The sequence below is a fragment of the Zonotrichia leucophrys genome, chromosome Z, assembly GCF_028769735.1.
Source record: "Zonotrichia leucophrys gambelii isolate GWCS_2022_RI chromosome Z, RI_Zleu_2.0, whole genome shotgun sequence".
In the NCBI taxonomy this organism is placed as follows: Eukaryota; Metazoa; Chordata; class Aves; order Passeriformes; family Passerellidae; genus Zonotrichia; species Zonotrichia leucophrys.
Window position 1 is genome coordinate 66,972,548 of NC_088200.1, and position 17,575 is coordinate 66,990,122.

The 17,575-nt window shown below is 36.6% G+C and overlaps 1 protein-coding gene across 1 annotated transcript in view; it reads left to right on the top strand.

Moving 5' to 3' along the window:
• SNX2 (sorting nexin 2) overlaps positions 1 to 10,366 on the top strand; it is a 35,140-nt gene extending 24,774 nt beyond the window's left edge. Inside the window, exons 7-15 of the mRNA XM_064735280.1 lie at positions 236 to 314; positions 1,507 to 1,582; positions 2,830 to 2,943; positions 3,171 to 3,264; positions 5,004 to 5,209; positions 6,218 to 6,361; positions 8,814 to 8,894; positions 9,002 to 9,073; positions 9,878 to 10,366. Of these exons, the coding sequence (XP_064591350.1) occupies positions 236 to 314; positions 1,507 to 1,582; positions 2,830 to 2,943; positions 3,171 to 3,264; positions 5,004 to 5,209; positions 6,218 to 6,361; positions 8,814 to 8,894; positions 9,002 to 9,073; positions 9,878 to 9,928 (917 nt within the window). The 3' untranslated portion in view covers positions 9,929 to 10,366. The remainder of the gene's footprint in view (positions 1 to 235; positions 315 to 1,506; positions 1,583 to 2,829; positions 2,944 to 3,170; positions 3,265 to 5,003; positions 5,210 to 6,217; positions 6,362 to 8,813; positions 8,895 to 9,001; positions 9,074 to 9,877) is intronic.
• Positions 10,367 to 17,575: the final 7,209 nt, after the last annotated feature.

Below are 17,575 nucleotides of genomic sequence, written 5' to 3' on the forward strand. Positions count from 1 at the left end.
TACTTAACTATTAGTCGCAATTAATATGTCACAGGAAATTGAGTATTTCACAGAGCTATTTTCACAAAACCATGCACCTTGCAGTTCATTTTTTATCAACAGACTGTGTAGTGTTTTTCACTGTAATTTGATCTAAATGTGTAAAGCTAGGTGAGCCTTATATTCTAATCACATCAGTTATGTTAATGATTTATCTGTGATAAAATAAAATCAATATGATGCTGTTTCCTTCAAGGCATGACCAAGGTTAAAGTAGGCAAAGAAGATTCTTCATCTACTGAATTTGTGGAGAAAAGAAGAGCAGCTCTAGAAAGGTAATGTGTGTATCTAACTAAAATTTATTTAGGCTCAGAATTACTTGCAGTATACTGCATGAGTTCTGTAACTGCAACACTGGTGATCTGTACTTAAGTGAATCCTGGGGACTGTATAGAACTGTCAAAATTTTTAGTAGAAATTGACTAATTCCCATTAATAACAGGAAGAGTAACTCTATTCATAAAAAATATTATAGCTGACTTGTTTCAGGCTTAAAATTAAGATGGCAGAGGTTCATAAATAAAACTACCATTAGAATCTTATATAGACATTTTGGGTTGAAAGAATTAAGACACTTAGAGTAATGTATTTATTCCATAGTAAATCAGCTGTTGGGCAGCAAGGCAGGTGAAGAGGCCTTCAATCACTTGAAAGTAAAATGGGCTTCTGATGATGTGCATTGATGACATTGATGTGAATTTTGGCATAAGAGATACTGGATCTCTGTCACCCAGCACTGATATATAGCTGATACTGTCAAAGTATCTTTGTCAGGAACGGGTCCTGTCCCTGATATACTGCCACCTTAACCTTAACTTGTACTTCATACAGAGTATGGAACAAGGGAAAAAAGTTGAACAATCGAATGCGTAAAATAGTTTAACTGCAATCCTTACCTTCTTCAGGAAAAAAAACAGATAAGGATCTGGTAAACATACCTAGTGGAGGGTGGATAAAAAATTACACTTGAGGTCTAAGCAGACGTGCGGAAGAAAAGAAGGAATGAGTTACACTGAATTGTATTTGTGCATGTATGAGAACTAAATGGATTGAAGACTCTTGTCTATCCGGCACATAGATAGTTTATATGTAGACTAGAATCAACTAACTTGTCCAATATTCCCTATAATTCTAAAATAAATCAGCCAGAATTACCTGTAACAAAAAGACTGACCACTGCAGTGCACAAAAATGTTTAAACAAGTTCTTTTTTTTTCTGGAATAAGCAGGTTAATAAAGAAGTCCTCACTCAGGTGTTTAAAATAACAAGCATATTGTTTTCCCACTGTGCAACATAGATATGGCAGGCCCCACCTTAAGGAGTTTCTGGTGTAAACAAACTGTGTTGTGAAACACTACCCAACCTTTAGTATGTTACATTGTGGTATGGAGTGCATGGCACTGTATTAGATTCAGTCAGGCACATTAGATCTGTTCTACCTGATATTTTAATTTTTAAAATCATAGGTACCTACAACGTACAGTAAAGCATCCAACCTTGCTACAGGATCCAGATTTGAGACAATTCTTGGAAAGTTCTGAGGTATTTTAGAACTTTTTATTAAAGTTCCTTTAACTTCTCTTATTTATTTCTAGATATGGTATCCTACCAAGCAATATATTCTCTTTATATTGAGACCTAATCCTCTAAATTATTATGAAATCAAATTGGACCATACCCTTCATGGCTAGAATGGCAGAGGCTACTTAGGTAATGGTGTGCCTCAGGCTCTGGTAAAACTTACAGGCTAGTGACAAAATGCAATTTGCTGTATAGTGACTTCTCAAATGAGTCAGTCTTATCAGTTCTGATGCTTTTTAAGTAAGATCCAAAATTAAACTTCCAAGCTGGCTTGGAAGCAGCTCTCTTGCATCTAGGAATTCAGCTTGAGGTATATTGGTAGGATAATGTGAAAATGCTGGCAGTGCTGCTCACCAGGCTAGGTATTTTTGTAAATAAGGATTTCAGTTGCCTGTACTATTAATCTGGTACCTTTCACAATATTAAATACATTGTTAAAAATACAATGTATGTCTTTATAAATGTGCATAGTGTTTTCACTCTAATACTGAACTGTGTTTTGGCTAATGTCAGTATCTTAGTTATATTAATAAGTCACAGAGGCCACCCTACTGACAAAAGCATCAATAGATAACTTACAGTGGGTTTGTCAATGCTGCTGACAGACAAAACATCACATGAAGGGTAAATGGTCTGACATAGGGGCCACCTTGTATAGCATATACAATCTAGCCTGAATAATAATATCAATTAAATTTAAAGTTTGTTAATTTAACTCCGAGTGTGTCTCAGTACCAAAGAAGATAACATATTTGAGGTACGTTTATAGCTTTATATTGGAAAGCAAAAAGTCATCAACCTTTTATTATCAGCATGCAGTGCATGTGCTGCATTACAATTAAATGTGTAACAGAATTTCCTTTGTCTAATTTGTTATAAATCTAAGCTTTTCTGTTCCTGTAGTGGCAGTTTGTTTATTGTAGCATATAGGTGGCCATTTAGGACATTTGGCTAGTTCATAACAGCTTTGGACAAGTGGTTTGTTTGTTCCATTTAAATGTAAAGATGTAGAAGAAAAGTAAATAGTCTGTATTTTTAAGTTTTCCTCTTGAGAATGTAGAAGTAGTAAATTTGAGAAATTAGATTCCACAATATTGAAACACATAGGACTATAGAAAACACTATATCCTTTTCTTTCCCCCCTGTGCCCAGTTAAACCTCCATCCTTTTAACCAGTCTCTTTGCCCTTATTTGTCATTCAATTCCAGCTGCCGAGAGCAGTTAACACCCAGGCTCTGAGTGGAGCAGGAATATTGAGAATGGTGAACAAGGCTGCCGACGCTGTCAACAAAATGACAATCAAGATGAATGAATCGGATGCAGTAAGAGCTGATTTTTCAGCTTGAATAATGAGATGAATTAATGAGCCTCAACAATTGCATTTTAAAGCTGTAGAAGTAGAAAATGGGTTATTAATTTCCTTATTGGCTTGAATTCTTAGCTGTATCAGTTGACCACCCTGGAAGTACCTGGATAATTTGCTTCTTTAGAACCAGAAATATTTTTGGTAATCTAATTTGTAATGCTTGACTCTTTCATCTTTTGTCAGTGGTTTGAAGAAAAACAGCAGCAATTTGAGAATCTGGATCAGCAACTTAGGAAGCTTCATGCCAGTGTTGAAGCATTAGTCTGCCACAGAAAAGGTAACTTTACATGAGCCTTAGGAAATGGTGATGAAACAAGAGCTCAGCATGTCAGAACTCTTAACTAAAATAGTTACACAACATATTTTAGTACAAAAATTTTCTACTTGTATCTTCTATTTTAAACTGCTCTAGTATTTTTGTATATCTGCCTTTAATTTTAAATTTAATAACCAAGGTATCTGTCATTCCTAGAGTCACTCTAATGATCTAGCATATTTTTTTCCCTTGCACAGTGTCATTATCAGACCTAGCAAATGATTCTACCACAGCAGACATCCATAAATTTATCTTTAGGTCTCATGGCAAGAGTAATTTCTTTCTGCAAAAAGTGGCTGCATAAATCCATTTAAACATCTTTTGGTTCAGTATTGCTCTGTTAACTGAGTTTAAGTGCTTACACAGGAATATCTTATTCTTGATTTAGTCTGCATAATGATATACCCTCAAGCTACTGTTAAGGTAGACTTTTTCTGGGAAGATAAGTAGTCACAGAATATCAGCTTTTTGTTTGCTTATTTTAGATAGAAGCAAAACGTGTAAGCTTATGTTGCAATAAACTGTGCTGCTCTTTGACAGAGATGGATTTCTATCCGGTTATTAAAAAAACCCAAACATAATAAAAACCAAACCAAACGAGAAAAAACCCTAAACATACCACAATTATGAATCTGTAGCTCAAGAAGACCCTAAGTGTGCTTTCTGATAATATTTTAGTATGTTAAAATATGATGTTACCTTTGAATACTTCCAAAATATTTGAAAATGTCATAAGTTGCTTTCTCATAATTCTAATCAAGAATTACTCTCTGCAGTAAGAATATCTTTAGCCACCTGTCTTCAAGGCTAAGGAGTATTTAAGAAGTAATAGAAAATGGAAATCTTTATTTACGGTTGATTTGACACCTTATAGATTTGGAGAAGTGTTGGATCATTGTGTTTTTTCTAAGAGTTGTGTTCAAATTGTAAAGGTTTTAAATATCTGAAGACAGCTTCCTTCTGCAATCACTTCTGGTGTTCTGATGGTTCTGCAGGAGCAGCAAAATTGCAAACTAACCTGAAGTAATTTGGACCAAACATTTGTTCAAAGGTCTTTCATGGAACTAAACTTTGTACAGGATTACTTACATGGGATTTGAGACAATTGCACCAGTGTTTGTTAATAAATAAGCCCAAAACTTCACTTCCACGGATGCTGATCATATGTGAGCTTTGGTTGTTTTTTATTTTAAGGCATATCAGAATGTGACAATACATTACAGTATGCGCATGTAAAAGTTACTTAAAGTCAATAAACAGAAGTAAATTCCACTCATGGGAGTGGTGATTTTGTGAAAGGGTTGGTTTTGTTTCTGTGCTGAACTAAATGGAAAATTTGTGCTGTAAACCTGTTAAAATTGTTCTGAAAATTTGCTCTGTGGGTGACAGTTTTGTTTTGTCAGTTTGCATTTTCTCTGAAGTAGGCAATTGGATAATACTGAAGTGACTTTTTTCATATCTTTTGCTGAACAGAGTAAGCATGGACATTAACCGACTTGGCAAAGCATTTACTGATTGAGAGTTTTTTTGCACAGGAGTCGTTCTCCTAATTGTGGTTTCATTGTGATGTCCTTGTGTATCTTACTGTGATCTTTACCTTAATTTCAGTTGATCAAGTAAACCTCTGCTCCACTGATATATGCTGCAGAGTAATATAATAAATTAACTAAATCATGCTGAACATTACTCCTGTGTTTCAGAGCTTTCAGCCAACACCGCTGCCTTTGCTAAAAGTGCTGCCATGTTAGGTAACTCGGAGGACCACACTGCTCTGTCTAGAGCTTTGTCTCAGCTTGCAGAGGTTGAGGAAAAGATAGATCAGTTGCATCAAGAACAAGCTTTTGCTGATTTCTATGTGTTCTCAGAACTGCTTGGTGATTACATTCGTCTGATTGCTGCAGTAAAAGTGAGTACTACTAGGAAAAATACTGATTTAGCATTTAAAGTCACATTCCTCGGCATATAGTTTTAGGGTAAATGAATGTGTGCATTTGCTCATGTAACACACTTAAGTTTTTGCCTGATGTTCTAGCGGGGTAAAGTGAAAGCATTCATGAGTTATTCCAGTGATAAAAATGGCTGTGATCAAAGATGTGAATGAAGTGGTTAGATCCAGAAAAAATGGAAATCTACTTTGAGCAATACTGATTTTGTACAGTATTTGGGGATACTGCACTGTACTGTGTCTAAGCATACAGCGTCTGTTCATTTCAGATTACTTACTGTTACAGTAAGCATACATAAATACAGAAGAACATAATTTGGTATTCTATATTTAACAGATAGCCAGTAATGTCTTTAAATGAGAAAAAAACTCAATTTGTGGATCTACATTTTATTTAAAAAAATATTCAATTTAAGTGTAAGCTATGCTGCACAGCATGATTATGTTTAGACATGAGAACAGGTATCTGTGAATTCCTTCCAGAAATACCTTTGAATTTATCAGGTTGTTGGAAGTACATGTTTTTCTTTTGACTTTGTTTCTCTTTTTTTTTTTTTTTATATGCATACTTCTCTTCTGCTGCCTTAGTCTGTGCTAACATAAACGTGTTGCTGAAAATGCATGTAATACATATGCATGAACAGTTTGCTAGTATCTGCAGTTAGAGAAATGTTGTTTGCATGATAGAGCACTTTATAGTGGTTGTTTTGGTAGTGCTTTGATAAAATGAGGGACATAAAATTATTTGGAGCACTGAAGTGTCTGCTCTGAAAAGGGTTCTTGAACAGCCTGTCATTTGTGGAAGGTATTGAACTGTGCAAGCATGATGTCAAGTGAAATGCAATACATGGTAGACACGCTAAGGTTTCTTTGAGTATACTACTTGTTTCAGCTTTATGCTGGAATTATTTTTTTCCTACTGAGAATTTAGATAGGCCTAACAATTCCAGTTGTTGTCTGTTCTCACAGGGTGTGTTTGACCATCGAATGAAATGTTGGCAGAAGTGGCAAGATGCTCAGGTCACTTTACAAAAAAAACGTGAAGCTGAGGCAAAGCTCCAACTAGCCAACAAACCTGATAAATTACAGCAAGCTAAAGATGAGATAAAAGAGGTAATGTTATCAATTATTTTGGAGATCAGGCTTTCTGCATCAGCTCATTCATTCTGCATTGATGCTGCTTTATGCCATTTTTGTTTACAAATCACTTACTTGCTGTTTCCCATATTTACTGAAATTTTTTAAAATAATTTACTTAAAACACTTAATATGTGCAATTTTTACTCATTATAAGATCTGTAAGACAGTTAATACTGTCTCTACAGTCTGGGAGATGGGAGGGAGGGAACATGGACAAGTTGATGCTTTTAACTGCTAACAGCTCACTTGGATAGGCAGAGGAGTATTTCTTGGTTTCTAAGCTGACTGGGTAAATCCAGCAAAGAAAGCTAATAGAGAGCTATTCCTATGTTTTGCTTAAATATGCAGCTTTTCTACCCATATATATGTGCATGTATATATGGTGTAATTTCAGTAAAAATAAATCTAACATGTTGAAGTGTCATAATTTATACACTTTTTCTATCATGCTTCACTAAGGAAATTGAAGAGGTAGGACAACTTAATTATTTAACACTAATGCATTCTGAGTATGCTCTAGTGCTCTCCCATTAAATAATGGAAGAATGTTATTGCAGATTTCAAGCTCTTTTACACAGTTGCTTTGTTTGGCTTCATCATTGGTCACTAACCACATGCTCCTTTGTTCTTTTTGCCCTTTGATATATTTCACATAAAGTATTTAAATTACTCATTAACTTGATTTTCTTTTCCTTAAAGAAGTCCTTTGTTTACTGAGAAAACCGACAATTACTCTTGTGTGACCACATTCTTGTTGATTGCCTCTACTGATGCACAGTAAATTTCCTGATTACTGGTAGCAATGGGAAATAGTGGTTGTTTCCCAGTCCTGATATTAAAGCAATTACTTTCTTCTCAAGGAATTCTTTTTCCTGCATTATTGGATAACTAGAGAACATTTTTGGTAAACCCGCAGTTTGAGTGTGCCAGTTGAAAATCTCACTGGAGCTGAAATGTGTTGAGAATTGCTGAATTCTGTAATAGTGGACCCTCTGGCAGAAGAATTGCAAAGTGGAAGCCTAAGCAGCTTGAGCATCATCCATGACTCAGCTGATTTTTGTGGGTAAAATGACAATGGATGGTCCTAGAGATACCTTATTGAATGAGAAATTTCTCGTTGTCAGACACTATAAAATGGCAAACTGTTACTCAATAAAAATTCACATAGGACCTGGGCATGATGAAACTGAAATGTAGAATTCATTAGGCCTATGGAAGCTTTCACAGAAATCTCAGGCACCTCTGTTTGAAGTGGTAGGAAGGTATGGGCAATCCTCAACTGTGTTTTATACTGTTTAGTTACTAGCTAACTGTTCAGGCTGATCTTCCAAGAAGATACTATTATGACTTACTAAAAAGCTTATAATGTATATCTAAAAGGGCAGTCAGGGAACTGTAAATAAATATATACTAAAAATATAAATATGGAGATGTTTAAGTAGCACCACTGGATTGCTAACAGCCAGATGCTACATTGAAGCATGTTGCTTCCCTGCTACTTTTTTCTGATGATGATGAATGTTACTCAATGTATTCTTTCTCAGTTAATATGTTGAGATGAACAGATACAGTTGCATTTCAAAGAACTGCTCGCCTGCCGTTGGGCTCTCCGTTTATCTACGCAACCAATTTAACAATGCAAATAGGTGTGTAAAAGCAGTTACAGGACCACATAGATGCTGATGATCCTTCTTGTCTAGCTGGGTTCTTTTCACAGAAACCAGGAGAAACAATCTGGTGTCATATATTGTTACAGGAATGCAGTGTTCCCAATATGACATAAACCCATAACAAACATCTCTTCTTCTGAATTTTCCTCTAGTGATCTTCTTACCTGCAGTAATGTTTCTAGTCCAGCTTTCTGTGAAAACAGTTGCCACTGAAAAAGAAGGCTTGTGCTTTGGAAAGCAGATAAGCACATCCTCAGAGGCTTGTCATTTGCAACAGAAATATGATAGCAATAATCAAATACTTGACCAGAGGCAGAGATGAAGGTTTGCTCATCTCTTCTGGAATTAGGAAAGTATGGGGAACTAACCTGAGACTCTTCCAAGCTTGATTGGACAGGTTTAGGTTCCTTTGTATGAAGTTGATAAAGGGAATAGTAAGTAAAGCCTTTCAGATCCATTTTGTTTTCTAAAGAATATTTTTTAAATGTTGTTAAATGTTCTTAATAGCTGTACTAAGATGTTTTTACATTTTACCTACAGATAGCATTGGCTTAAAGATACCTTTGTTGTAACTGATCTGATGACATCCTAAAACACAAAGCTGAAATTGTTTCTGTAAGATTTTCTTTTAAATAGGCCAAAACAATCAAATAGGTCCTTTTAGCTCTTAAGTGACTATCAGTGTGCTAAAAAAATTACAGGTAGACTGAATGGACGACACAAAATCTTACCTATGTATGTCTTTCCTTTGCCAGTGGGAGACAAAAGTTCAGCAAGGGGAAAAAGATTTTGAACAGATCTCCAAAACCATTCGCAAGGAAGTGGGAAGATTTGAGGCATGTATAATTTTTTCCAAGTAAATGACAGTTCTACTGTACATAATATTAATGATATAAGTAAAATTTGTTAAGAAGTTAATACACCATAATTTATTTATTAACAGAAGGAACGAGTGAAAGACTTTAAAACTGTTATTATCGAGTACTTAGAGTCGTTAGTGCAAACACAACAGCAGGTAAGATAAATTTTAAGCTTTGTACAAGTTATTAAATAATACATGCTGTATTATTTTAGTTAGAAAAATACGGGCTTTAAGCTCAGCTGTTTCTAAAACATTAAGAGCTACTAGTCTGTGCTGTATTGGTGAATGATTGCAGTTTCCCAACCCATGCAGAACTGTAATTCCGTGAAGCAACAGAGACGTTCCCTTAGGGATATGGGCAAGCAGAGTGTTATCTTGTTATCTTCTCAAACTGAATTAGTACTTTTACTTTGAGATTGGAGTAAATTGTAATCAATATGTACTTCCACTTACTGGAGAGACTTGGCTTGGATTCTTAAATGTTTATTGCTCTTTTTTAAAAATATAAAATATTATTGGATATTGAATATTGGAAAGTATTAAATATTGAATATTGGAAAGTATTAAAGCAGTTTTCAGTGTCTGAGAAGTGGGTCTTGTTACTAGAAAAAGTCCAGGCTCTTTTTTCTGCTCGTGGCAGGAATAGAACCCTCCAGCTTTGTTTAATTTAAAAAACCTGAAAAACGGTGTCTTAAGTGGTAAGAAGAAGTGGCTGATCTTTCAAAAAAATCTGTAGCATTTTATTCTATAACATTGTGTTCAACATGTGGCAACATATCCATAGCTATGAGGAGATTTGTGTACCTAATACTTCTTGCACTATGTAAAAATATTAATGAATAAGTACCTACATTCTAACTTTGTCTTGTGGAGACAAGTTGACTACAAGAGGAGGTAGGTATGCATTGCGGTTTTCAACATTTAGTACCTAATGAGTGATTTTCCATTTTCTTCAAGCTAATAAAATACTGGGAGGCATTCCTACCTGAAGCCAAAGCCATTGCCTAAAAGAAGAATATTCCAAATGAGAAGACACTCTGGATGTTTGTCCTGGATAAAACTAAATTCCACAGTGAAATCACTTTAAATCATCTAAATAAACCACTATATATTTTATGAATTAACATGTGGCTTTTTTTATATACCACAGCATTTTATTAACAAGCTGCATGTCCTGACCCTCTTTGAAGTGGACTGTGGCATGATGTTCTGCAATACATTGCTGAATTGAACACTATTGTGTCTTAATCCTTGCACTAAAACGTGCACTGCAAGGCCAGAAAGCTGATATTTTTGTTCTCTACAACACAATGTTCTGTAGTATGTTTACCTGATCTTTATGAAACAAATTTAATTGCATTGGTTAATGTTCACTTAAACATTCCTGTACAAAATCATGTTTTTGTGATTACAATAATAAAGGGATGTACCTTGTGAAATGTTAAACACTGTGTGCTTGTGTCTGTTGATACTTGCTGGTGTTCTTCGGAGTACTGTCTAGAGCAAATTAAGATGTATCCAGTGCAAACCCAGCGTTTTGCAAAGAGTGATGGAGAAGGTATTAAAGATGCACAAACAATTACCCATGGTAAACTGTTCTGGTTTTTAATTCTAAATCTCTTCGATGTTCTTTTCACTTGAAGTTATCACTGCCTTGGCAAATTCTACTGTGTTAGTATTCAGAGGGTCAAAAGACATGCTTGAGCAACAGACATGTAAACTGAAATCTTCTTCACGTTTTTACAAAGCTTCTGCAGAATTAAAATCACCTGCTTGGTCAAATACTGATTTTGATCTTACTGGACTGACACACTGTATCAGCTGTCTTCAGTTGTCATCTCAGGATACAAAAATAAAAAAAAACCATCTTGCAGTAATACTGGCAATAGTTGAGGAAAAAAGTGGGTAATTTAGCTGAGTGTTTGATAGTTGTAAGAGCTAGTATTCTGCTTGGATTTTCTTCAGTAGAAAACATATTTGAAGGGACTGGTTATACCTTTTGCATGAAATCAGAGCACGTAAACATTTTTCTGAAATTCACAATATTAATGTAAGATGTGATGTCCTGTCATTTTAATGACATACTGAGCTTGTTGATATATTAGTATTAATGTTAACAAATTTTAGGCAAATATACTCACATAAAAAAGCATGCGAAGCAGTTACTTTCAGCTAATCATAAGACTGCAGGATGAACACATGAATTTGTATTGTTTGGGGTCAAATATAAAAGAGCACATAATACCATTTCTGAACGGAATGGAAACCTTGATTCAACTGGAAGGTCATACTCTATTTTTACAATAAAGTTAGTGTAAACTTGATTAGTATTTGCTATTGTTTCTCTACTTACCTCTCTTAACTCAGTATTTCAAGGAGTTTTCAAGGGAACTAGAACAGAAAAACCCTCACCAAAATTTATCAAGTCTAAATTAAGCTTCTTTTTAAATGATTAAATGCCAAAGCCTTAAGTGAATGGTACCTTATGCATCAGTGTTTGTTCCGTCATTGATCTTAAAACTGCCTTTTGAAGAGCTCAAGTATGCAGGAGATCTGTGACAAAGAAACTGATCTAGGCATAAGACTCTGTAAAGTGTTACAGTGTACTTAATGCTGGCTTACTTGCTGCTCATTAAAATTGACCAACAGCTCAGTATTAAACTTACTGCTCACAATATATACTGCTTACACTGAAATTGATATTTCCACAACTAAAAGACCCAATTTGGACATGGCAAGGTCAAAATAGGTGAACATATCCTGTCATGAATTTCTTTTTTTTTTCTTTTTTTTTTCTTTTTTCTCTAAGTGCCCGGCTTTCTTAGCTCTTGATCTCTTTTTGCTTCCATCAGGGTTAGAATTCATTTGAATGACGGATCACTTTTCTTCTCTTGTGACAAGAGAATAAGAAAGTCTGCTAGCCAGGATTAATGTGGCCGTCCATACCAGTCAACTGAAAACAAGAATGAGTTGTGCAAGTTTTTCTCAAAACCAGAAGCCTTTTGGGGAACAAAAGGATAATGGCATATCTGGAGTTCACTGTCTCACAGGGTTGGTTGCTAATACAAAAGATTTTAGGGTTTTTTTTCCATCACAAGGTTAGCTTGAGGAGAATATCCAGATCAGCTGTTACATTTGGCAAGCATAAAACTCTTGCTGTTTCAAGAAGCCATTAATGATCCTGAGATTGGCTCAATTGGCTGATAATGCCAAGGCTCTGGGTTAAAATTCCAGATGGGTGATTCATTTAAGAGTTGGACTTCATGATCTTTGTGGGTCTCTTTCAACTCAAAATATCCTGTGATATGGAAATTTATTTTGTTTTCCTTCCCCTGCGTTGTGAAGATTGGAGATCTGGTTACCGTCTTTCCTCATGTGATTAACATCCTTATTAGCAGAAAAATTTCTCAACCCAAGTGAATGGAGTTATTACTGAACTCCTTCCTCTGTGGACCTCACTACTAGCTATTGTACTAGATTTAAGTGTGCATTTCATTAAAACTACAAGCCAATATACCACTGAAGAATCACTAGCATAAGCAAAAAGTAAATGTTTGCAAAATGATGAACTGCATTTGGAATACTGTATCAAAGACAAGATGCTACTGAATTCTAGTTTACCTTTTAGGTTAAAATAGAATGCAGATATTTGCAACAAATTATTCTATTCATCATGTCCATCATCCTTTTTAAATTAAGTGTAAATAACATAAAGTGACTCAAATTGAAGACATTTTTATTTCTTTCTTAAGCTGATGTTCAGTGTACAGTAAGTCTGTAATTCTTTCATCACTATCCCTTTTAAAACACAATATTCTGCTTCCCTATCAATTATTCTTTGTTCTACCTCTCCTAGGTTATTTCCCTCTGAAAGCCTCATATGGGAGTTTGTTTCAGCTTCTGTGGAGTTCATGCCCCAAATATGTCAGTTTCTTTTAAACTGTGGAGATGAGCTGCTGGCTGGTAGGTCTTGTACATCTAAGAGAACAGGCAACATCTACTAAAATTATGTGTACAGTGAAATGATTGTCTCAAGGAAAAAAAATAGAAAAAAAAAAACCATTGAGGTTATATTTTTTTCTCTCCTTTCACTTTAGAGTAGAACAGGCTATGTAATAATCTTAATTTGTGGCAAAATATGAGTCTGTTACAAATGTGGGGGGGAAAAGGCAATATTTTAACTGGTTAGAAGCTGAATTTTCAGGTTGTTCAGAATGTTACTTGTTACCTGCTAGGACAATTCTTCCTTTTTCAAAAATTCTTGTCTTCCATAGTTGAATCAATGGCAGTAATTGCAGTGGTTGTAACTTGTTAGTAATCTTTGGACTTTAAGGGTGAAGTCATTCCTTCCCTTCCCCCTCCCCCACCCCAGATCAGTGAGGAAATGATTAACAAAGGAGAGGGGTATAAAATAATCAAAAATTTTTTTCTCTTATTAAGAAAGAAGAGTAGACAAAGCAGTGTAGGCAGACCTGTCCTAGGATATTCATATGCAAGCTAAAATTAAAGAAATAGGCAATGGAAATGGAAGGGCAAGAAAAGACTAGAGATAAACAATTTATCTGTGGTTGAATTTTGTGAGTTGACTTAAAATTAGTTTTTTAGCGATTGAAAAATTGACAAACTTAGATTGTGATCTAATTAAGGACTGTTTTTTGATCTGGCCTCTTGTTTTGATGTGTATTTTATTTATCACTTAGATTAGAATTTTTGTATGGGTTTCTTTGCCTACTTCTATTCTGGAAATTAGCCATTCAGAAAGTCCTTGAATCATGAGAATTAGTGGAAAGTGATCTTTCAAATTTGCCTGTAATTATTCCTTTTTCTCTCCTGTGAATCATTCTAACATGATGGATGCTAAATTCCCCCTCCCTGTCTGAGGAATTGCATAGTGATTCTTTTGGAAATAAAATAAACACAGAAGTGGCCAGTAAAGGAGCAGATTGATGGTTCCTAATTTCTGTAATTATGGATGGTTAGGTAGAATCTGATGACAGGGAATAGTTACAGTTGGAGTTACAGTATATTATGAATTAATTTTATATTCTGGATCAAGGTAATTTAAGAATAAAACCCAAGGTATTGATAGATGCCACAACACCCAGCACTGAAGACCAACACCTCTTAGAGTACTTTTGCGAGTCTGCTCAACACATGAATTTGAAGACAGTCTATGTCACTGGTAGCAGCAGAGTTCAACCATTTTACAGTTTCACTTTTAGGATTACTAACATAATTTTAATGCACGTTATACCAGTTCAAGTCAAGCTACATTTGAAGTATTTCCACCTTGCTTTGTGTTTTGTGGGAAGAATTATGGTAATATCTGTGCAGTTAGCTTTTAAAGACCTGGATGGTTTTGAACACACTTTGATAGCATTCTATGAACTACTGTTTCTTAAATTTTTGATCTTCGGTGTGTTAGACAGAAAGACAATCTTGGCCAGCCAGCCAGCCATGTGAAGAAATCCTTTTTCTTTCTTCAGATGTAACTTTAAAGATTAGCCAACTAATGATGATATATTGTGTAAATTAAGTATTTAACATTCCAAAACATATTGACGTATTTGAATTCAGCTCACCATGTAATCTTCCTTGTTCCTCTTGGCTGATGCACAGTCAAAAGTTCCATTATATTCTATTGAATTTGAAACCAGATTAATGTCTAAAATGTTTCTTTGTTAATAAGTTATATTAAAGAGAAAAGTACCTTTTTGAAATTACTGCTTATTAGGTTGCAAACAGCCACAAACAGTGCTCCTATGAAATTCTTCTACTGACTTCTCAGCGTAAATGCATTATGGCACAAGTGGTGTCCTAAGACTTATTCCTCTGGTTTTTATTAGAGGGAGAATAGAAACTATGTCTAAAGACTGGATTCTTAACCAGAAAGTAACAGCAATGATAGCATGGTAATTTTTACCTAGTATGCCCACGCTTACTAGAGTGATAAGACTATTAACATATGGCTGATTTTTCCTTGGGACTATTGTAATATCTTTATCAGAGGGTGCTTTGGGGGGGAATGGGATTTCATACACACCTTTCAGTAAAAGGCCATGATGGAGAGCACACGGGGGCTGGAAACATTACTCTTGTCACTACTACATTACTCTTGTCACTACTACCACAGAGCAGTGCTGGGACTGTCCTGCTGGTTGTCAGCAGTTGAGGACACTGCTCCAGGAGCAGTGTTGTGCAGAAACAGATGCTTGAGAAATATCTGGCTTTGATTTCAGGTAATTATTAAAAAATTTTGGTTTGTTACTTCACTTTAGCTTAACAAAGTAAAATAGTGTTAGTTTGCTTAAGTCTTCTTGATTTAAGTCAAATTATGTCTACTTTGTATTGCATCCTTCAAGTCACAGTTCTTTGCTTAGAGCAAAATATAAGTAAATTTGCCTTTCAGTAAAATAAAGAGATATGGAGGGAAAATGAGCCTGTAATATGGTGCTGTGGTGCTCGATAAAGATGCAGGACACACTTATGGTGCAAAGAAGAAAATAATAGATCTCAGCTTATTTTGTGTGCCTCTTTTTGTAGAGTTTTTAAAGAACATCCCATGTGTATCCCCAACTGGTCAGTAACAAGTTCTTACCCTGTATTTACTGGTCACTCAAACTCCCGGTGTGTACACACAGGAAAAGTTCTTTGTGAGAGATAGTTTTCATTTTTCTGTCTAACGGTATAAAAACAGTTTATACAGGTGGGTAGTGTTTATCACAGTACTAGAGTTCTTTCTCAGGGGAACCAGGTTGTTTGCCACAGCCTTAGAGCTCTTTCTCAGGGAAAACAAGTTGTTTTTCACTGCTGCAGAACTCTGTTCTCAAGAGCTGTCAGCTTTCTCATGGCTTCTGTAGGCTCAAGTCAGAATGCAATTTGTAAGCCTTTGGCCTGCTGTTTCCCCACCACAGTAATCTCCCTCTCCCTCTCCCTCTCCCTCTCCCTCTCCCTCTCCCTCTCCCTCTCCCTCTCCCTCTCCCTCTCCCTCTCCCTCTCCCATGCTATTAATCTAGAAAGAAAGAAGTTAGTTTTCAAAATAAATTTCAAAAAGCTCACAGCATAAGCCACAGACATCAGATAAATTCGTTTTCTGACTATTTTTGAGGTATGTTATTTACATGGATCTACTTGTGAAGATCAAACCCTCTATGGTCATGGATTTATCACAGTAGCTACTCTAAAAGATCAATGAGGTTGTCTCAGGTAGTGCCTGAGACTCTCCGGACTCACAAGGGGAGTTTTAAGATACACTGTTTAATACAGTGGCAGTTTGTTGACATTTTGCTTCCAAATCATTTGGAGCTTGGAACTAGCATATTTGTGTGAAGTCAAAGCAGTTGCCTGTGCCAACAGCCTGGCCTCTTAAATGCACTTGGTATGCATTTAGAAACCTTCTGTTTCTGCCTCCATTATTCTTTAAGCCATCGAAACAGCTGCCTATTCTGGAGTCTTATTTAATTTCTCCAGTGGTGAGGAATCACCTACAGTTCTCTGAAATTATATGGTTTTCTTTGCTAAATAACAAAGTTAAGAGGTGGCCTCTTGGGAACACACACAACATAGGGAACTTTCCTGAGTGCCACTTTTTTTTCCCCTCTTGATTTCATGTCTGTTCCCAACAGGCACTACTAGAGGTGCAGCATTTGTTTATTGACTGACATAGTCATAGCAGAAGGCTGTGCTGCCATTCAGCGGGCTTAGTGGACTGCAGCGTTGAGTGGCAAGAAGTGGCATGAGGTTCAGTGAGAGCAAATGTAGGGTCATGCACAGGAGTAACATATACAGGAATAGCCCCAAGTACCAGCACAGGCTGGGGCTGACCTGCTGGAGAGCAGCTCTGTGGGAGTCCTTGTGGATGACAAGCTGGCCATGAGCTGGCTGTGCCCGTGGCGTCCTGGGGTGCGTCAGGAAGAGTGTGGCCCGCAGGTGGAGGGAGCTCCAGTGATTCCACATCTGGAGTGTTGTGTTCAATTCTAGTCTTGGTACCAGAAAGACGAGGTACTACTGAAGAGGGTCTGGTGGAAGCCAAAAAATTATAAGGGATCTGGAGAGGAGAGACTGTGGGAACTGGGCCTGTTTAGTCTGCAGAAGACTGAGAGGGGATCTCATTAATCTCAAAGTCGGGTGCCAAGAAGATGGTGCCAGATTCTTTTTAGCAGTGCCTAGCAGTAGTACGAGGAGTAATAGACATAAACTACAACACAAGAAATTCCACCTCAGCCTGAGGAAGAACTTTGCACTGAGGGTGGCAGAGCCCTATAACGGGCTGCTGAGGGGGGTCTGAGTCTTCCTCTCTCCAAACCCATCTGGATGTGTTCCTGTGTCACCTGCTGTAGGTGACCCTTGGCATGGGTTTGCTCTTGGTGATCTCCAGAGGTCCCTTCCACCCTAATGATTCTGTGATTCAGGTTTGAGCTGCAGTGTGAATTTAGGACCGGATAAATTCGGCCCTCCGGAATTTAATTTTTTTCCCCTCCGCTTTTTGTGTGCTCCGCAGTAGTGCTGCAGCTCCGGCTGAACCAGAAGCCTACTCTGGAGCACCGTTTGTTTCAAAGCACGTTTTCTCCAGAGGAACCTTCTCCCGCCTCATCCCGGCAGCGCGAGGGGCCGCGGGGTGCGGGGCCGAGCCCGCCTCCCGCCCCGCCCATGTCA